Source organism: Temnothorax longispinosus, chromosome 12, assembly GCF_030848805.1.
Source record: "Temnothorax longispinosus isolate EJ_2023e chromosome 12, Tlon_JGU_v1, whole genome shotgun sequence".
Classification (NCBI taxonomy): domain Eukaryota; kingdom Metazoa; phylum Arthropoda; class Insecta; order Hymenoptera; family Formicidae; genus Temnothorax; species Temnothorax longispinosus.
In genome coordinates this window covers 5,509,336-5,531,668 of record NC_092369.1, presented here as the reverse complement: position 1 = coordinate 5,531,668, position 22,333 = coordinate 5,509,336, and the positions used below count along the sequence as shown (strand labels likewise).

General features: G+C 31.6%; 4 protein-coding genes across 5 annotated transcripts; 2 read left to right on the top strand and 2 right to left on the bottom strand.

Annotated features, from left to right (window-relative positions):
* Window positions 1–97: 97 nt before the first annotated feature.
* On the top strand, window positions 98–6,435 carry LOC139823340 (cytochrome P450 9e2-like). The gene is made up of 2 exons (XM_071795791.1): window positions 98–5,882; window positions 6,196–6,435. The coding sequence occupies exon 1, from the start codon at window positions 4,327–4,329 to the stop codon at window positions 5,878–5,880; it is 1,554 nt and encodes a 517-aa protein (XP_071651892.1). The 5' UTR covers window positions 98–4,326; the 3' UTR covers window positions 5,881–5,882; window positions 6,196–6,435.
* A 2,692-nt stretch (window positions 6,436–9,127) lies between these two features.
* Window positions 9,128–12,276, top strand: LOC139823339 (cytochrome P450 9e2-like). The gene has a single exon (XM_071795790.1). It carries the CDS (start codon window positions 9,282–9,284, stop codon window positions 10,839–10,841), a length of 1,560 nt encoding a protein of 519 aa, XP_071651891.1. The 5' UTR covers window positions 9,128–9,281; the 3' UTR covers window positions 10,842–12,276.
* Window positions 12,277–12,443: 167 nt separating this feature from the next.
* Window positions 12,444–16,176, bottom strand: LOC139823343 (cytochrome P450 9e2-like). 2 transcript variants are annotated; one of them, XM_071795794.1, is made up of 2 exons: window positions 13,401–16,176; window positions 12,444–12,934 (listed from the first exon to the last, which is right to left on the bottom strand). In XM_071795794.1, exon 1 carries the CDS (start codon window positions 16,068–16,070, stop codon window positions 14,535–14,537), a length of 1,536 nt encoding a protein of 511 aa, XP_071651895.1. In that variant the 5' UTR covers window positions 16,071–16,176; the 3' UTR covers window positions 12,444–12,934; window positions 13,401–14,534. The 2 variants fall into 2 exon arrangements, with proteins under 2 accessions (XP_071651895.1, XP_071651896.1); XM_071795795.1 differs by having other exon boundaries at window positions 12,444–12,931.
* Window positions 16,177–16,636: 460 nt separating this feature from the next.
* Window positions 16,637–20,635, bottom strand: LOC139822914 (cytochrome P450 9e2-like). Its single transcript, XM_071795103.1, has one exon. It carries the CDS (start codon window positions 20,525–20,527, stop codon window positions 18,956–18,958), a length of 1,572 nt encoding a protein of 523 aa, XP_071651204.1. The 5' UTR covers window positions 20,528–20,635; the 3' UTR covers window positions 16,637–18,955.
* Between the last annotated feature and the right edge of the window lie 1,698 nt (window positions 20,636–22,333).

Below are 22,333 nucleotides of genomic sequence, written 5' to 3'. Positions count from 1 at the left end.
ATTCATTATTAACAGAAATATATGTACCTATAAACTTATTGTTACGTAAATTGTAAAATAGATTAGATATAATATATATATATATATATAGGTATATAATATATATAATAATATATATATATATAGGTATATAATATATATAATATTTTAATTCTCTAGAAGTTAAATTATATTTCTAGAAATAAAAAAAATATTTAATACAAAAAATATCGAGATTATAATAGTTGTGAATTCAAGTATAATAATTGTTAATTCAAGTCAAATCAAAATTATGTAGAATTAGAGTTATAAGCAATTAAAATTAATCATTGGTATTACGTAGAGTTTGCGTGCTTAAAGATGCATAATAATGTGTAGGTATGTGAGTATTCATCTCAATGCTATTAATTTTCATAACTTAGCTAATATTGTTTTTGTTTGTTACATAAATATTGCGCGAAATAGAAAAGCGATTAAAAATTATAATTTATACATATTTTCTGGTATAAAATATGTAATAATGTTTTAAATAAAGCACAATTGTATATTAAACATATATCAATGTGCAAAAAAAAAAAAGATTGTTGAGTTAAAAATTTATAAAATTTAGTATAGTATTATTTTTTTCTATTTAAATTAGAAAAACAAGACTACTCATGCTATTTCCTAGAATTACTTTGTATATTATTTTATCAAGAGAATGCTCTATCGAGTTAAGGTATTGTAAATAAATTATCAAATTCTAACAAAAACTATCGTACTATCATCCAGATTCCTCCACATGATTATATTGATGCCTATTCATTAGATGTAAGAGGAATCTCGTGGAAATAGCAGTCGTTCATCATCGACTGACGCGGTTAACATCGATCATACACGAGCGTTTTTTAATCACGCCGCATAAATATTCAAGTAAGATTCATCGAGTAAGCTGCGCATTACGTTTCTTCGAGAGTTTAATTGCATCGTGTAGAAAAAGTTATTAACATGATATATGTAATTGTCTTGTCAGTAATACTAGGCATTTTAAACCTATATTATTTCCTTTTCAAGGATCTGAATTACTTCAAGAAATATCAGGAAGGAATTCCGCATGTAACGCCTCTTCCCATTGTGGGAAATCTATGATCAAAGATCATTCGGCGTCAATCTGTAGCTGAACTTGTCAACTCAATGCACAATTTACATATTGACGCCACGTATGTCGGCTTGTATGATATGACCAAACTACTTATAATAATTTGCGATCTCGAGCTTATTACATCCATAACATTAAAACATTTCGAATGAAACAGATGGGCGAGAGATGCGATCAATATTGAGTCCGGCTTTCACATCCAGTAAAATGAAAAATATGTTTAAGCTAATGTCGAATTGCAGCATCGATTTTAGCAACTACTTGGCGCAATTGCCATCCGGCGGAGAAAAAGGATAATGGAAATGAAAGACGAGATATACAAATGATGTAATCGCTACTTGCGCTTTTGGTGTCAATGTTGATTCTATGAGAAATCCGGAAGACGAATTCTATGTGTATGGCAAGTAAGCGACTGTTTTCAACACTCTTGTCCTTTTCAAGATCTGTATATTTAGAAGCTTGCCTTGGCTGGCACAAATAATTAAACTGAAAATTGTTCATGAGAAAATATCAAATTTTTTTCAAGCCCTCCAAGAAACCACCATAAAAATTAGAAGTGAAGAAAATAAAAAATGTTTATCCAGACATGTTACAGCTGATGATAGACAGTAGTAACAGAGATGGCAAGACGGAATTGACTATGCAACGATATGATAGCACAGGCATTTATATTCTTCTTCCGAGGCTTCGATAGCAGCTCAACGTTAATGTGTTTTGCCGCTTACGAAATCGCGATAAATCAGGATATTCAAGAAAAAAATACAAACTGAGATTGACTGGAAAATTAAAATGATCACGTAAGACTTATTATTCTTAACTTTCCGATAAGAAGATGTTTATACTGATTCACAAGATTAAGTGAAGTAAAATCGCTGAATCATTAACACTCCTCATATCTTATCTGCAATGCTAAAACGATGTGATTATCACAAGAAGCACATATGCATCATCATCATCATCATCATCATCATCCAGCCTGATTTGTCCACTGCTGAACGTAGACCTCCCTTAAATTTTAGTGGAAAAATTTAAGGAAGGCCTACGTTAAGATATGCATAAGTCTCATTAATTAACAAAGTAAAAAAGAGAAAAAAAAACAGAAATGAGGACGGTATGTATAATACATAACGTAGCTCTGATATTAACTTCATAATTTGTTATGATAATTGCAATTAAATGTATTAATTTTTATAAATATCGTTATCTAATTATTATTCTGATGTTCTGTTATCCCGATTTCTTTGTTCTCTGTCTCTTTGTTTCAGTCAAAATCGCAATATTTTTGCGATCTAAAAGGTAACTTCAAAAGATAATGTAATATTCCTCGAATGATAAAGAGAGTTGTTGTTATTATCTTTTGCTACGAAGATGATGAAATAGGATATGGAAAGGGTTAAAGATCAAGTGTTGCTTATTATCTTGTGTCGCGATCATAAATCAACTTCTGACTTGTAATATAGATTTTTTCTGATGCAATCAATTTTTTGCGCAGTTATTGCTGTGATAATCATCTATATTTTTGTTTGTTATATATATGGTATTGAATTCTTCGAAAAATATTTTCATCATTCGCTATATTTTTAATACAGAAAATATATGTGCGTAGATCATATATTGAGATATTATGTAAATGAAATTACTTTATCGCTTACCGTTATTTATCATTTACTGTGAGGAATCGACAAATCCAGATAACATAAAAATATACATTACATTAGCATACAGAAATATTTTGCTGATAATGTTGGTTCAAAAAATCTCTTCAAAATCATGTTAGATTTTATATTCGCGTTTATTTAAACACTTTCATTTACAATATTAATTTGACCTCGCTTTGCTCTCTTTAAATAACATACCCAGGTAGCACATATTAGTTTCATATACGTTTTTTGAACGTATACATAGTTTCATAACCGTATAAAGAACCATTAAGAAACGTTTGAACAAAAATGTTTTTGAAACCATGATTAAAGAAACGTATGTTTTACGTTTCTACAATTAATAAAAATATCTATTTATTAAATTTTTCCTTTTAAAATTATAATTTGCTTTATCTATAGCTTTAATAGCCTTTTTTGAAAGATTTAAATTTATATTGCACTAATTATTGCACAAAATAAATCATTTTATCCATGCACATATATATCCACTTATTTACTTAAATTAATTTTGTCCTACCGGTCTTAATCTATTTGTCATTGGACAAATCTGAGCTTAGAAAACTTCTAATAGTTGCAAAATAAACGTTCTGCTGAACGTGGCCATTGAAAGAACATTTATACGTGTGTTCCGTTTTGAAGAATCTTTCCTGAACTAGTGCACATCAGTAATGCAAAAGTTAGAGTGAGACAAGTATATTTTGTTTCACTTGAACTTATTGCACGAATGTGCACCAGTTCATGAATTCCTTCGAAAAAGAATAGACGTCATAGATGGTATATGCATAAAGCTTCTAGAACATTCTCACGCATGTCTCAAAGACGTCATAAACACGTTTAAAAAACGTGAAAAGTAGGAATTTTAAATGTCTTTATCTAAAATGTCTTTATCGTTAAACCAAAACATTTCTATAATAGTTTTTTAAACGTTATTTTATCGAAAAAAATGTTCCATCGAACGTTTTTCGAATGGACATTTTTACTCATGAGAAACGTTTCTAGAAATCGGTTATAAAACGTTTCGGAAAAACGCTTATAAAACATTTCTGAAACGTGTATGTGCTACCTGGGATTAAGATATAGGCCGTTGAATTTCTAGAGAGAAAAGAAAAATATAACTCCATAATATTATCTCTTCAAAGAGAAACCTCCTATTATACTATACCGACACAATTATCGAAACAGGAACGGTAAATCCAGATGCACTTATGCATTTGATTAAATTTTGTAATATAATATTTTATCGAGAGGCTATCCCCACTAATGTACGATATGACAATTCGAGTCTATTAAAGCCAATTAATATGCGTTGTATGCGAGATCCTGACCGAGTCATAAACAATAGATTCCCCCCACACGATATCATGTACACCGTATATAAAAGAGAATATAGTTCATGTGGATATAGCAATTGACCGTTGTTCTCCGACGCGTAACGTCGGGCACTTTAATAACGTATCACATACATATTCGAATAATAGACCTGTCTAGTAAACTGTGCATTACGTCTCTTCGTGAGTTCAATTGTATGGTGTAAACACGACTATCAACATGATATATGTAATCGTTTTGTCGGTGATAGCAGGCACCCTAGGCCTCTATTATTTTCTCTTCAAAGACTTAAATTACTTCAAGAAACATGGAATACCGCATGTGAATAAGTCTTTTCCTATAATAGGAAATATGGGACCAACAATCTTCCGTCGCCAATCATTACCTGAGTTTGTCAAATCGATATACGATTTATATCCTGACGCCAAATACATCGGCATGCATGATATGAGACAACCAATCATAATGCTTCGCGATCCTGAACTTATTAAATCCGTGATATTAAAACATTTTGACATATTCATGGATCATATTACTTTCATCGATGAACATCAAGATCCATTTTTTGGGAAAAACCTCGCCGTCCTTCGTGGAGAGAGATGGCGCGAGGTAAGATCTATATTGAGCCCGGCTTTCACGTCCAGTAAAATGAAAAGTATGTTTAAGCTGATGTCACATTGCGGTGTTGACTTTAGCAATTATTTGGCGGAACTGCCGCCGGAGAAGAGAACAATGGAAATGAAAGACGTTTTCACGAGATATACAAACGATGTAATCGCTACTTGCGCTTTTGGCGTTAGTGTAGATTCTATGAAAAATCCAAAAAACGATTTCTATATGTACGGCACGGAGGCAACCAATTTCAAATCCATTCTTCTCAAGTTTTACATACTTAAAGGCTGGCCTTGGCTAGCACGAATACTTGGGTTGACTATTGTTTCTGAAAAAATAGCTAATTTTTTCAGAGATCTCATAAAAACCACTATAAAAACTAGAGATGAAAATTGTATCGTTCGTCCAGACATGTTACAATTGATGATGGAGAGTAGAGGTAAAGATGGCAAAACAGAATTGACTGTCGACGATATAGTAGCACACGCGTTCCTTTTCTTTTTTGGAGGCTTCGAGAGTACTTCAACGTTAATGTGTTTTGCCGCTCACGAAATGGCAGTAAATCAAGATATACAAGAAAAACTTCAAAAGGAGATTGACCAACTCTTGGAAGAAACGAATGGACAAGCACCTTACGAAGCGGTTAATGGCATGGAATATTTAGATGCTGTAATCAACGAGGCTTTGAGAATGTATCCGGCTGGTTCGATGTTGGACAGATTGTGCTCAAAAGACTTGGAGCTACCACCAGCATTGCCTGGTATAAAACCCTTCACTATAAAAAAAGGGTGCGGCATCTGGATACCGGTTTATGGACTTCAACAGGATCCTAAATATTTCCAAGAGCCGGAGAAGTTTGATCCCGAGCGGTTTCGTGGTGAACGGAAAAAAAACAGTCTCAACTGCGGAGCCTATCTACCTTTCGGTCTTGGTCCAAGAATGTGCATAGGTAATAGATTCGCATTGCTGGAGACGAAGGTTCTACTTTTTCATCTATTGGCCCGTTGCGATTTGAAAACCTGCGAGAAGACATCGGTACCGATGAAGATCGCTAAGAATAGCTTTCTTATGAAACCTGAAGGAGGTTTCTGGCTGAAGGTGTTGCCACGAAAAGATACACATCACACTCTTGCAGCTAATCTTGTTAATGGATCACACTAAATGTAAGAATTTTAATAATTTTTTATAATTTCTTGAAAATTTGGAAGTAAAAGAGACATTTTAACAAAAAAAAAAAAAAAAGATTTATTTTTTTAAATAACAAAAATAATTATTATTTTAAAATGATATTGATTTAAAGAAAAATAATTTTCAATTCATAAAATTGTTTAAAATTTTCAAAATATACGATGCAGAAATTTATTATATAATTAAAAAAATTTGATATAATAAAATAAAATAGCATTTCCAAAAATAAAAGATCGTCCAAAATGTAGTTGTATTGTTGTATAATATAATGTTATTTTTAAATTTCAGATAAGATGGAAACAATGAAACTAAAAGGAACACGAAACAGGACATTTCTTTCTTAATGATTCGGCAAGAAGATGTTGCGTGCTTATATGTTGCTGCAAACTCAAGAAATGACAATATTCTTGCATTAAAAATATTTTTCACATTAAGCACAGTCACATCATGTTGTATAAGTTTCTTTCGAAATGGTAAAAGAAGAGAGCGTGAAAGAAATTAACGGATTAAATACTATTTCTTATCTCACGTTGTTATTATCAATCAATTTTTCTTCGTAATACAGATAACCGTGCAATTATAGTTAAATAACCACTTGTATTTTTCCATTGCACTTCTTTGATTTTTGTAACAAATATTTTCATAATTTTTTACATTAATATAAAGATGTGTTATACAAACAAGAAGCTAAAAATGATTTAAGCAAATTATTACATAACTATGGTCAAAAACAAAATTTAGTTATACACAAAAGTTATACAAAAATATTATATAAAAAAGTAATAAGTACAAAAAAGTTATAAAGATTAGGATTAGATTATTCCAGAATATTATTTTCTTACAGAATATTGTTTTGGTTTTTTCTTAACCTATGTATCTATACAAAAATGTATATAAAATAATAATATATATAAAATAAACATTTTCGAATTTTATATATTATTTGAATAAACACATATTTCACACACAAGATAGAATAAATTAATCAAAATTTATCATTTTACAATAGACATCATTTTCATTAATTTTCACAAATCTTTTGAAATAGTTACAAATAAAGTGTTGCTTATTATCTTGTGTCGCGATCATAAATCAACTTCTGACTTGTAATATAGATTTTTTCTGTTGCAATCAATTTTTTGCGCAGTTATTGCTGTGATAATCATCTATATTTTTGTTTGTTATATATATGGTATTGAATTCTTCGAAAAATATTTTCATCATTCGCTATATTTTTAATACAGAAAATATATGTACGTAGATCATATATTGAGATATTATGTAAATGAAATTACTTTATCGCTTACCGTTATTTATCATTTACTGTGAGGAATCGACAAATCCAGATAACATAAAAATATACATTACATTAGCATACAGAAATATTTTGCTGATAATGTTGGTTCAAAAAATCTCTTCAAAATCATGTTAGATTTTATATTCGCGTTTATTTGAACACTTTCGATCGTTTACAATATTAATTTGACTTCGCTTTGCTCTGTTTAAATAACATACCCAGGTAGCACGTTTTTTGAACGTATACATAGTTACATAACCGTATAAAGAACCATTAAGAAACGTTTGAACAAAAATGTTTTTGAAACCATGATTAAAGAAACGTATGTTTTACGTTTCTACAGTTAATAAAAATATCTATTTATTAAATTTTTCCTTTCAAAATTATAATTTGCTTTATCTATAGCTTTAATAGTCTTTTTTGAAAAATTTAAATTTATATTGCACTAATTATTGCACAAAAAAATCATTTTATCCATGCACATATATATCCACTTATTTACTTAAATTAATTTTATCCTACCGGTCTTAATCTATTTGTCATCGGACAAATCTGAGCTTAGAAAACTTCCAATAGTTGCAAAATAAACGTTCTGCTAAACGTGGCCATTGAAAGAACATTTATACGTGTGTTCCGTTTTGAAGAATCCTTCCTGAACTGGTGCACATCAGTAATGCAATTAAGTTAAAGTGAGACAAGTATATTTTGTTTCACTTTAACTTATTGCACGAATGTGCACCAGTTCATGAATTTTTTCGAAAAAGAATAGACGTCATAGATGGTATATGCATAAAGCTTCTAGAACATTCTCACGCATGTCTCAAAGACGTCATAAACATGTTCAAAAGACGTGAAAAGTAGGAATTTTAAATGTCTTTATCTAAAATGTCTTTATCGTTAAAACAAAACGTTTCTTTAATAGTTTTTTAAACGTTATTTTATCGAAAAAAAATTTTCCATCGAACGTTTTTCGAATGGACATTTTTACTCATAAGAAACGTTTCTAGAAATCGGTTATAAAACGTTTCGAAAAAACGCTTATAAAACATTTCTGAAACGTGTATGTGCTACCTGGGATTAAGATATAGGCCGTTGAATTTCTAGAGAGAGAAGAAAAAATAACTCCATAATATTATCTCTTCAAAGAGAAACCTCCTATTATACTATACCGACACAATTATCGAAACAGGAACGGTAAATCCAGATGCACTTATGCATTTGATTAAATTTTGTAATATAATATTTTATCGAGAGGCTATCCCCACTAATGTACGATATGTCAAAAGAATAGACGTCATAGATGGTATATGCATAAAGCTTCTAGAACATTCTCACGCATGTCTCAAAGACGTCATAAACACGTTCAAAAGACGTGAAAAGTAGGAATTTTAAATGTCTTTATCTAAAATGTCTTTATCGTTAAAACAAAACGTTTCTATAATAGTTTTTTAAACGTTATTTTATCGGAAAAAAATTTTCCATCGAACGTTTTTCGAATGGACATTTTTACTCATGAGAAACGTTTCTAGAAATCGGTTATAAAACGTTTCGGAAAAACGCTTATAAAACGTTTCTGAAACGTGTATGTGCTACCTGGGATTAAGATATAGGCCGTTGAATTTCTAGAGAGAAAAGAAAAAATAACTCCATAATATTATTTCTTCAAAGAGAAACCTCCTATTATACTATACCGACACAATTATCGAAACAGAAACGGTAAATCCAGATGCACTTATGCATTTGATTAAATTTTATAATATAATATTTTATCGAGAAGCTATCCCCACTAATGTACGATATGTCAATTCGAGTCTATTAAAGCCAATTAATATGCGTTGTATGCGAGATCCTGACCGAGTCATAAACAATAGATTCCCCCCACACGACATCATGTACACCGTATATAAAAAAGAATATAGTTCATGTGGATATAGCAATTGACCGTTGTTCTCCGACGCGTAACGTCGGGCACTTTAATAACATATCACATACATATTCGAATAATAGACCTGTCTAGTAAACTGTGCATTACGTCTCTTCGTGAGTTCAATTGTATGGTGTAAACACGACTATCAACATGATATATGTAATCGTTTTGTCGGTGATAGCAGGCACCCTAGGCCTCTATTATTTTCTCTTCAAAGACTTAAATTACTTCAAGAAACATGGAATACCGCATGTGAATAAGTCTTTTCCTATAATAGGAAATATGGGACCAACAATCTTCCGTCGCCAATCATTACCTGAGTTTGTCAAATCGATATACGATTTATATCCTGACGCCAAATACATCGGCATGCATGATATGAGACAACCAATCATAATGCTTCGCGATCCTGAACTTATTAAATCCGTGATATTAAAACATTTTGACATATTCATGGATCATATTACTCTCATCGATGAACATCAAGATCCATTTTTTGGGAAAAACCTCGCCATCCTTCGTGGAGAGAGATGGCGCAAGGTAAGATCTATATTGAGCCCGGCTTTCACGTCCAGTAAAATGAAAAGTATGTTTAAGCTGATGTCACAGTGCGGTGTTGACTTTAGCAATTATTTGGCGGAACTGCCGCCGGAGAAGAGAACAATGGAAATGAAAGACGTTTTCACGAGGTATACAAACGATGTAATCGCTACTTGCGCTTTTGGCGTTAGTGTAGATTCTATGAAAAATCCAAAAAACGATTTCTATATGTACGGCACGGAGGCAACCAATTTCACATCCATTCTTTTCAAGTTTTACATACTTAAAGTCTGGCCTTGGCTAGCACGAATACTTGGGGTGACTATTGTTTCTGAAAAAATAGCTAATTTTTTCAGAGATCTCATAAAAACCACCATAAAAACTAGGGATGAAAATGGTATCGTTCGTCCAGACATGTTACAATTGATGATGGAGAGTAGAGGTAAAGATGACAAGACAGAATTGACTGTCGACGATATAGTAGCACACGCGTTCCTTTTCTTTTTTGGAGGCTTTGAGAGTACTTCATCGTTAATGTGTTTTGCCGCTCACGAAATGGCAGTAAATCAAGATATACAAGAAAAACTTCAAAAGGAGATTGACCAACTCTTGGAAGAAACGAATGGACAAGCACCTTACGAAGCGGTTAATGGCATGGAATATTTAGATGCTGTAATCAACGAGGCTTTGAGGATGTATCCGGCTGGTTCGATGTTGGACAGATTGTGCTCAAAAGACTTGGAGCTACCACCAGCATTGCCTGGTATAAAACCCTTCACTATAAAAAAAGGGTGCGGCATCTGGGTACCGGTTTATGGACTTCAACAGGATCCTAAATATTTCCAAGAGCCGGAGAAGTTTGATCCCGAGCGGTTTTGTGGTGAACGGAAAAAGGACAGTCTCAACTGCGGAGCCTATCTACCTTTCGGTCTTGGTCCAAGAATGTGCATAGGTAATAGATTCGCATTGCTGGAGACGAAGGTTCTACTTTTTCATCTATTGGCCCGTTGCGATTTGAAAACCTGCGAGAAGACATCGGTACCGATGAAGATCGCTAAGAATAGCTTTCTTATGAAACCTGAAGGAGGTTTCTGGTTAAATGTAACGCCAAGGAAAAATACGCATCATTCTATTACAACTAATGTTATTACTGGAACAAGCCAGATGTAAGAAAAAATTTATTTGTCAAATCTTTAAAATTTATAATTAAATGTATCAAACTAGCTTCTGATTTTTTAGTTAACGTAATGTTGATTAAAAAGGAAGTTTTTTAAAACAAATAATTGCATAAGTATAATCAAGAACAAAAAATATATATCGTTATATGTTAAAAATTTATACAAAAATTTTATATATAAATATTTATAATATACATATACTAGAATTAGTTAGCCAACATTAGAGTAAGGAAAATTAGTTAACGTTGTTATATTGTGTTAATTAGTGTTATAAAATATTATGCATATTTCAATAATTTGCTAATTTGTATGTATATTGCGAAGTATGTATATCTTTGAATAATACGTTTGCCATTTAATTGGATTATGCATATATTTGGAAAAATGTTCGAAAAATCGAACAAAAAAATAATCGGTTCTTGCGAAAAAGTTTTCATGTGTCATACATATTATTGCAATAGGAAAATGCATTCATAAAACTATGTGCATATTTATACACTTGATAATATTTATTAAGTTTTATATATAATATATTGTTTCATTAAAAATGTATACTGTAGCTGACGATGAAAAACAGAAATAAGAAAGAGAACAAAAAATAATTCATTATCGAAAATATAATGCTTATAATGCTACAAGCATTTGCTTCTTTTCCTTGGTGGTTTTTCGATAGCAACTCGACACTGATAAGTTTCACAAAATTGTCGTCAATCGTGATATCTCAGATTAGTTTCTAAATCGATGAAACATTGAGGGACTTGAGCAGAAAACATTCTTAGCCATCAATGAGATGGAATATATTTGGATGCTGTAATGAATAAAACTCTCAGAATGTATAAATGGTATTGAACAGAATATATGTAAAGATTTTTAAATTCCGGACCGATCTTTCGAAGCGAAACTTTACTTAAAAAAAGAGCAAATATTTTAGTATCAATTTACATTATAACATGATAACTTTTAACATGACTTTAAGTACTTTAAAGAATCACAAAGTTCGATTCTGAACGATTTCACAGTGTGAGCGGAGAAAAAGTTAATTTTAACTCCGACACTTTTATCCGTCCTTCGGCTTGGGCTAAAGAACGTGTATAAATGATAGATTTACTTTCTATGAGACGAAAATTTTGTTAATTTAAATACTGTTATAAGATGAATTGCGACTTTGCAATAATTTAATGCCACTCAAGTTTTCTAAAATAGGCTATGAAAACTGAAAGTGGTTTCTGAATGTAATGTCGAAAAAATTTCAACATAATAATTACTTTAATTACCGTAGATATGTCAATGTAAACAAATTTTTTAGTTTAATTGGTCTTAATTATAAGTTAGATTAGGTATGTGTAGGTTTCGTGTTTTATTTTGATTATGTAAAACTTCTTACTATATTAAATAATAATTTTAATAAATATTGATATTAATATGTATATATATTATATATTGTTTCAATTATATAAATATATCAGTTAATATTAGAAATTGCGATTTACATATGCATAAACAAAGTAATAGGGATGTTATAAATATTTAAGGAAAAGAGAAATGAGAATGAGAAGGGAGAAATAAGAAATGTGTTGAGAGAATACAGTTAAAAAACATTTTTTTGTAAATATATAGATCATAGATCTCTTCTATAGAGCAGTTCAGATTTATTGCTGTACTGATACAAATGCCGATTATCGGGGTTCTGAGTGTCAAGTCTGCGACAGATCTCTCGCATTGACCAAAGAGAATTTGCATTGGTTGCACGTTCTCTCTCATGCAGTTGCATGGTGGATATAACAGTCGTATAATGTATTCGGCTACGTGATTGGGCGTTTCCAGAGACACGATACGAGCTTGTGAATGCCGCTTTAATGAGCGGTCGGAAGAGCGTGCGCTTTCTCGGCGCGGCGCCCAGCACTGCCAAGTCTGCCAAAGGAATCGCGACTCGTGGTCTTCGACGGACAAACCGAACCGATTTCTATCAAATAAGATGCTTGCGTGACGCACCGCGTCGTGCCGCGCCCCGTCGCTACTGAACCCAAACTGAACACTTTGTTGCATTTGATCCACTTGACCATTAGACGCAGTTATCCTTCGCTGCTACGAGAAATCCTTGTAATTTAGATAATTAGTGGCCGACTGAACCACTTAATTATATTATCATTAGTCGAATTCTATCTAATGCATTCTAATGAGCAGGCTAACAGGCAAGAAAAATAAGAAATTTCTATATTTATATCTGTTAAACTAGTCAAAAATAGTAAAGAGAACAACATTTTTTACAACAATATATAATCTAAACACGTTAAAAGATACGTAATTGAAAGAAAACTATTAATGTTAATAATGATTTCATTACAAAAAATATAAATCTAGTGAGCGATCTTAAATGTCTTTTTGACAAAAAGATACTTTATAAGTTACATTAAATTTAATGTAACATATACATAAGATAGTTTGCAGCGTGATTATATTGGTAAAAATAACTATCAGCTTTTCGAAATGTGTGTTTGAAGAAATGTTCTCTGGCTCGATAAAAGTACCTAGTCTAATCTAATTCACTTACTGCCGTTGGAAAGGGACTGCATGCTGGAGAAGGGCCAAGAATTGATGAAGTGGAGATCATAAGGGTGGCTCGAAACGATGTATTGTCTCGCTACGAAGAAATTGAACAAGGTAAGTGGTAAAAACACTCTTACAATTCTTTTCAGAGTTTCTCGCACTATGCTATTTACATGTAATTACAAGCACTGTACTAAATATTAAAACTAAAAAGTTGTACGATTGAATCGATCATTGAATTAGTACAGAAATGTATCTCTTTAAGTTTTAGTTTTATTTTATATCTTATTTTTTAATACATAATATTTTATTTGTTCCTATATAAATATCAAAGAGAATACTAGATCCATAATAGCATTATAAAATAATAGCAACCTATTATTTTGCCTATTTAAATAAAACATGTATTGAATACATGTGCACATTATATAATAAAATAAAAAGTTATTTTGTTAAATAAAAAATATTCTGCTATGAAGTGATATTGGAGTTCATATAATCATATAAAATGTATGATTGCGTTAAAGTTACAAAACATAAATTAATTATAATGATAATTAATAACTTTGCAAAATTAAAAGCAAATATTAGATATACATACAATTAGATATTCATTTTGTATAATTTTTGTAAGAATTTATAATTTGAGAAATTAATTATCCAGAATTGCGCAATATGTGTATTAATTAATAGTATTAAATTTAAATTGTTATTTAATAATATTAAATAACAATTTAAATTTAATACTATTATTTAATAATAATTATCTCTATAGCCTACATACATTTATTCTTATTGCTTTTTTTGTTTCCACGAATCAACGAATTATATACGAATTATATATAAGAAATGTTCATATTATACAGAACAAGATTATAGATTCGATTCTATATAAATAGGAATTGCTACAATCTGTGCCGATTACGCTTTCGTTAAATTATATTTCAATAATATCTACTAATTATTAATATTTGCAACAAATAATTTCAGTACATATAATTTTGAATTCATTATTACTGCATATAATACAAATACTATGTAATAAGTACGTATTTATAGTAATTTCTATTACAAATCAATTTTTATTACAAGATACTTTTTCGTTATTATTATTTGAAATATTTTCTAACGATAAGACTTAGCCCTTCACTACTGTAGACTCCAGCGCAGGATGCATATGTTTTCTACGCTGAATATTTAACCAGAACCCATTCTCCGGCATCATTATCAGACTTTTCTTGAATTTTATTGGGGATGGAGTTTTCGCGGAAGGTTTCAGTTCGCATCGCGCTAACAAATGAAACAGCAAGACTTTGACTTCCAGCATGGCAAATCTGTTAGCTATGCACATTCTTGGTCCTAACCCAAATGGCATGTAACACGAAGAATTATGGTACATCTTGTTGTCAAAAAATCTCTCTGGAGAAAATTTCTCCGGATTATCGTAGTATTTTTTATCACGATGGATTGCGAAAACCGGAATCCAAAAAACCATACCCTTCTTCATGATGAAAGATTTTTCGTTCGGCAATGCGGGTGGTAATTCATAAGTTTTGTCGCATACTCTTTCTAAGAAGCCGACTGGTGGATATAATCTGAGAGCTTCGTTTATCACCGCATCTAAATATTCGAGTCGGTTAATGGCTTCGTAAGACACTTCTCCTTTCGACTCCTCCAAAACGTTGTCGATCTCTCGCTGTAATTTGGCCTGAATTTCTGGGTTAGCTGCGATTTCGTGAGCTGCGAAGGACATTGCGGTTGAGCTGGTATCGAAGCCACCGAAGAAAAAGATGAACGCTTGCGCAGTCATGTCGTCGATGTCTAGTTCTCTACGACCTTCTTTGCCTCTAATATCCATCATCAATTGTAACATATCCGGGCGTGTAATGTGTTCCGCATCACGAGTAGCGATTGTAGTCTTTATAATGTTCTTGAAAAAGTTCGACACGTAATCGTTGATAAGCTTTACATTGAGAAATCGTCCGAGACTCGGAAAAGTTCTCATAAAAAAAAACTTTAGGGCGCGGCTCCCTAAAAAGCTAGTTGCTTCCTTGCCGTAAACATAGAACTTGTTCGTTGGATCTTTCATAGAGTCGATCTTGATTCCGAAAGCACATGTGGCGATGACATCATTCGTATATTTGGAAAAGGCATCTTTCGTGTTTATATCGTTTTTGTCTGCTGGCAGTGTCGATAGAAATTTAGCAAAATCTACAGCACATTCCGACATCAACGTGAACATTATTTTCATCTTGCTAGACGTAAAAGAGGGACTCAACAGAGTTCTCACGTTCCGCCATTTTTCTCCGTGAAGAGAAAACAAATTTTTACCAAGTAAAGGATCATTCAAATTGGAGAAACCACGACGATCTGGAAATGCTTCGAAATTCTTAACAAGAATAGTCTTAATGAGTTCCGGATCGCGAAGCACGAAGATTGGATTTGTCGTGGCATAGAATCCAAAATACTTTGCGTTTGGATTAAAATTGTATAACTTTAAGATGAAATCGGTGAATGATGTTCGGCGACATATAACCGATGTCATGATTCCGAAATTTGGAACAGGCGGTACGTGTATAACACCATGTCTTTTAAAGAGATTGAAATTTTTAAAAAGATAATAAATGCTGACCGCACCGATCACTATCGATAACAATATCGACCAATATTCCATGGCAAATGTTATTTGAAAATTTCTCGCAACGATTTCTTCGCAAACGCTTTGTATAATGTGACACAGCGATACTGCCGACACGAGTCGTTGCAGACAACTGCTCGTACAGCAGTTTCCTATCTCATAATATACCAGCAATCTTTCTGATGCAAAAGATTTCAGGCTGACATTATGTCATTATGTAAGCCTGATCAATCATTGATACTTTACACTTTACACGGTATAAATTGATAAATCTTAAATAATTCTTTTAATTATATCATTTATAATTATATAACATACAATGTTAATGTAATAACATCTAAATATGTAGCTATTTGTTATGTATGTTACATGTTTGCATATATGTACACATACGCAGATATGTGAAATTAAACTGCTTATATAATCCGTAGAGGAAAAATAAAGGAGCTTACATAATTGTGTTCAATTGGCAATTTGCATATAAAATCGAATAAAATAAAAAATAAATAATATATAAAAATATTTGTCGCTTCGGGTTATTTTATGAATTATATATTACGTTGTACATATATTTGATTTTATAAAAAAAAAAAACGCACCAATGTCACTGGAAGTATTTTATTTGAATCTGGAGAATATAATAAAAAGTTATACAGTTTATAAAAGAACGAAATCTTATAAAATAGCGCTATATATAGACATGAGACACGTCATTATTTTACTTTATCTTATATTTCCGTTATGTTTGTTTGTTATATCTATTTTTTATCATTGCTTCTTGATACAAAATGAATATCATCGGTAAGGATCTCATTTACGTAACAAGTTTGTGCAGCATGTCATTTATAGATTTGATAAAACTACATCATATAGGTTTTGGTTTGATATCTAAAAAATTATAAAAATTATTCTCATTATTATTCATTATCAATAGAAATACTTATTCGTCAACTACATCAGTATTCTTTATCAGTATATGACAAAATTACCTAGTAACTGTTTTTATAAAAAAAAATTGTTATGTTACGACAATCATCGCCTTGTCTTAAGGATAGATTCTTTGGTACATTTAAAAATCAATTTTAAAAGAGTAAAGAGTTGTTTAGAAGATTCATAAAAGTAAAATGTATAATTATCAATTATTAATTATCAATTTTCATTTTTAACTTTCTCATTGTTGTACTGCTTGTATATTATAAAAGAAATAAAAACTTATAGAGAGTACTAAGGATTGTTAAAGCTATCATATAATGTGGTACTCAAAATTCGAATTAAAAGATGACTGAAATTGATGTATTAAAATTATTAGCAACATCTATTAGCAAAAAATACAAATACAATTTTTTGTTATTTTATATAAATCTTAAAAATTTTAAATTTAGTATATAGAATATATTATTCAGCGTCAGATTATATAAGTTATTATGATACGCTATTAAAATTTCAAAATTATTAGAAAATCAAATTATAAAATTGGTTGATGTTGTTAATGATATTCTAAATTATGGTATATGCTAGTAACAAACATATCCATTATCATTAGTAGTTTTTGCTGATTTACTGACATACTTTCATCATAATCTTGAATTTATGTACAAATTTATGATGTCCACTTTTCTACTCTTATCTTGACCTTGACTTCCATCACATTATACAGATGAGAATATGTCATTCTGACAATCATTCAATTAACTCGATCGCTTGATAAGCATTGCTCTCAATGATTTAAGTCGAAAACAAGGTTACAGCAAGGTTATAATGTCGAAATGCTTTTAAGGACAATCTTACAATTTTTGCATATTTCGAAATTTATGAAGAAAAAGGTATTGCAACTTATGTATGATTGAATATATATGATTGTATATATTGAACAACTACGCTAAGCATTTTTTTAAATAAATGTAATTATTTCGAGATATAATTAAACATGTAACAAATTTTTGTTATTTTATAAAACAACTTAAAAATTTTCAAGAATATTAAGAACGTATTTTTTACGATAATTTTATTTAATGATTTTGGATTTATGATGAACGACAGGTAAGGAAAAAATAAAAAAATGTTTTGCTTCGTATATTTTGGTAGTATTTTGAAATTTTAATTAATAAATAATCCTTTATATTATTTTTTTAGCTTTAATGATTATCTTGATAAATCGTTCTTATGTATCTTCTAATATATATAAAAAACTTAAGATATTGCTACATGTAATAATCCGTGTAATATTCTTTATCTATTATACTATTTTACACGTATATTTTACAATGTTTAAACATATCTCGCTTAACATATTGATTTAAAGTATAATTATTGTTAATACTAATCATTTTTTGTTTGACTAAAGAATATAACATGTTCTATTTCTTGGATTATTATATTTAGGGTATATGTACACATATATTCAACACTATTTCTATGGAATTTTTTCCAATATTATTTTCTATATTAAGTATGTAACTTTCCAGTAATGTTCTTTCATATTCTAATAATTTATTACATAGAAAATCTTTCGCTTTCTATGGAATTTCTATCGCGATAGCTCATTTATTTTAATTATATTTAATTTAAATTTAAATTTTGTTCTAATATAGAAATTTATAATTATAGTATAATGAAATTATTCATCCACATATACTAAACAATATATACTAAACAATATAAATAATAAATAAACAGATTAAGAATTACTGTCATATTCAATTTCCATGAAACGTTAATGAAAGAAGATATAAAATTATGAGCAAATGGAAACATTATTGCTTTGCAAATAATTTGAATATTATAACGAAAACCTTATTTAAAATAAAACTATTTACGCGTGCGTATCCAAATCAGTCCGAATGTTATTTCTCTCAGTTAAATGATATTGCGCCTGATTTATAAATGCAAATTTTATTCGTAATAATCGTAATCTTGTAAATTTAAATATGTCCATCAGTCGCGCTACCATTAACAACGTTAGAGGATACACTAGGATTGTCTCTCGCTTCGATCTTCAGCCAGAATCCTCCATCTGCTAGCATGCTAAAAGTTTTCTTGCTCAATCGCAACGGATGCGTAGTTTTCGTGCACATTTTCAATTCGCAACGAGCTAACAAATGGAATAGCATGACCTTAGTCTCCAATAACGCAAACCTATTACCTATACACATTTTTGGACCAATTCCAAATGGAATATACGCGGCTGAATTTATATCTTTCTTATTTTCAACGCTCAGGAAGCGTTCGGGATAAAATTCGTCCGGTTTCTCGAAATACTTTGGATCTCGATGCAGACCGTAAGCAGGAAACCAAACGTTCATCCCTTTCTTTAAAAGAAAGGGCTTGTCGCCGGGCAGCGCTGGCGGTAACTCGAAATCTTCCACACATATCCTATCCACAAAAGTAGCCACAGGCCACAATCTAAGAGCCTCATTGATCACGGCGTCTAGATACTGCATTCCATTCAGCGTGTCATAGGTTAATTCTCCGCTGGTTGTCTTTAGAACCTCGTCTACCTCATTTCGCAGTCTTGCTTGAACATCTGGATTCACGGCGATTTCATGAGCGGCGAAGCACATCAAGGTGGAGACAGAGTCGAAACCGCCAAAGAAGAAGACGAATGCCTGCGCGGTCATATCCTCGATCGTCAATTCCTTTCCGGGTCCCTTTTTTCCTCTAGTCTCCATCATCAGTTGCAGCATGTCTGGTCGTACGATATTTTTCGTATCTCTGGTATGTATTGTGCTCCTTACGAGATCTTTGAAAAATTGACTTACGTGATCGCTAGTAAGTTTAATACCCAACATTTTGGTGACACCTGGCATACCTCTAATAAAGTAGAATTTTATGTTACGCAGAGTATTGAAAGACGTAGCTTCCTTTCCGTAAACGTAGAACTCGTTGTTAGGATTCTTCATAGAATCGACCCTGACACCGAAAGCGCAAGTTGCGATTACGTCATTCGTGTATCTGGTAAAACAGTTCTTCATTTCTATAACATTTTTGTCCGCAGGTAACGTGGAAAGAAAGTCAGTAAAATTGGCGGCGCACTCGGACATCAATTTAAACATGGCTTTCATTTTACTGGAAGTAAAAGCGGGGCTTAGTAGAGTCCTCATAACTCGCCACTTTTCGCCGCGAAGAGAAAATAGATTCTTGCCAAACAAAGGATCGATAGCTTCGTCGATGATCCCGAAACCGCGACGATCGGGAAACATCTCAAAGTTCTTAACGCCGATGGCTTTGATAAGCTCCGGATCACGAATCATCACAACTGGAGTCATACTGTCAAAAAAACCAACATATTTGGCGTCTTGATTTAGATAGTAGATTTTTTGAACAAGTTCGGCCAACGACAACTGGTGAAGAAAAGCTGGTGCCATATTACCCACAATAGGCAATGGTGGTATATGTATAATTCCATATTTCTCGAAAAAGTTTAAGTTTTTAAAGAAATAATAATAAACAGCGATGACGCCAGCTAAGAGAGACAACAGTATCCAAGTGTCCATCGTGACGGCGGCGGCGCGGCGAGACGTTTCAATGGAACACGTTAATCGTTCTACTGTCTGCTCCGATGTTGCTAGATCGCAAGCACATGCAATGACTGTTTCGGTTGTGACCGACTACTTCCTTATATAATCAGTGCGATTTGATCACTTTACGTAAGATAACTACGTAAGATGATTAAACCTTCGTTGCTGGTAGAAAACGAAAGTGGGAACACTGAGAACGAGTATTGCATGATATCGCGTAACTTAATCTCTAATCGTACTATATATAGCAATGTACGTTTTTCTTTGTATGACGACTAATCGCTATAATAACAATGACTTATAAGACGAGTCAGAAAATAATTACAAGAGAAAATAACATAATTATGAGGATATAAATTCACTTTCGTTCAGTATTATCATTAAAAATCGTTTTACCCGTGCAAATATAACATGGCAGAAAACTATATGAAACATAATAAATATAAGAAATTGTGTTGCGTAATATAAAATTACGTATAAACTCTTTTTTCCCGAAATTACATGTCTATTTTTTCATTAAATGTCTGACTAAAGCGTCTAGACTGATCATAAGACTGATTTTAAGTGACTTTTCTTTTTAATTCGATAATCTAACATTAAAAGTATATCTAGCCGCTTTTTAGTCTTTTTCTCGAATGTATTTGCTTCGTCGGTGTCATCCCTTTTCCCAAGTCCGATCTATACTAGATTGCCAGGTAATACCGCAGGTTATTTGGCTTTCTCTCTTAAACACCGTGGAACATCACCTTGGATCCAGGATATTGCGAACGATGGGATCACCGTACGGAAACAAAGCCAGGCACTTAGCGGCAAATTAGCGATGGCTAGGGGCGCCACTGTCGCTCTTCATTACACCGATACCCTCCTACCTCCTCAACCCCTCCCATGACATCCCCTAACTCGGTCTAACCCTCTTAACCCCGTCCAGACAATGCACGCGCCATCCGCTCTTCGCGTGTATCGGCAAACGAAATGTCGACTGCACGTAAAAATTCTCTGAAATGTACGACAGCTTGATTTTTCTCCTTTTGTTCTTTTATATTGCTTTCATCCGCATCATCTTAATCCAAATGTATTCATATTATTTTCATATCGTAATACCTCTTGTTGATACATTAACAAAATTAATCCAAAAGAAAATTAAAATTTCGCTAAAAATGATCAAGTTTCGACATTATTGTAATTTACGACGAATAGATCTCAAAAAGTATATTCTTTTATTTGTATTTACTGTATTTACTGTATATACATAGCTTAGCGATAGCTCTGACGAATATTTATTATATGTTATAATGTTGTCACATCTATAATTTCTTTTCTGATTTAAAAGGTTCAGATAATGCATATATACGATTCGTGATTGAAAATTGAAGAAAACCGGCAGAGAGAGAGAGAGAGAGAGAGAGAGAGAGAGAGAGAGAGAGAGAAACAGTAACGTAGCTAGAAGTTTACTTCAATCGAGATGGTCCTCGAATTTCTTTTGTTATCTTGCTAGAATTTTGCAAAACTAAATAACACTAAATAATACAATATTAAATAATTAGATTAACAAAATATTTAAATTACTAAAAATAAAGCTTCTTTTTAATTTATAGATTAATAGATAGCTCTAAATCTTAACAGAATGTCATAGCCACAGTCTATTTCTATTCGAAATAGAAAACACATGCAGATTGAATTATACATTTATTTACTAATATATACAAAACGATTAAAAAGAATGTGTTTTACCAATTTACATTATTATATTATTGAATGCAAGTAGTGGAACGTAAAAAGATT

Coding starts and splice junctions, on each gene's coding strand:
- LOC139823340 (XM_071795791.1), top strand. CDS start 4,327: ATGATATATGTAATCGTTTTGTCGGTGATAGCAGGCACCCTAGGCCTC.
- LOC139823339 (XM_071795790.1), top strand. CDS start 9,282: ATGATATATGTAATCGTTTTGTCGGTGATAGCAGGCACCCTAGGCCTC.
- LOC139823343 (XM_071795794.1), bottom strand. CDS start 16,070: ATGGAATATTGGTCGATATTGTTATCGATAGTGATCGGTGCGGTCAGC.
- LOC139822914 (XM_071795103.1), bottom strand. CDS start 20,527: ATGGACACTTGGATACTGTTGTCTCTCTTAGCTGGCGTCATCGCTGTT.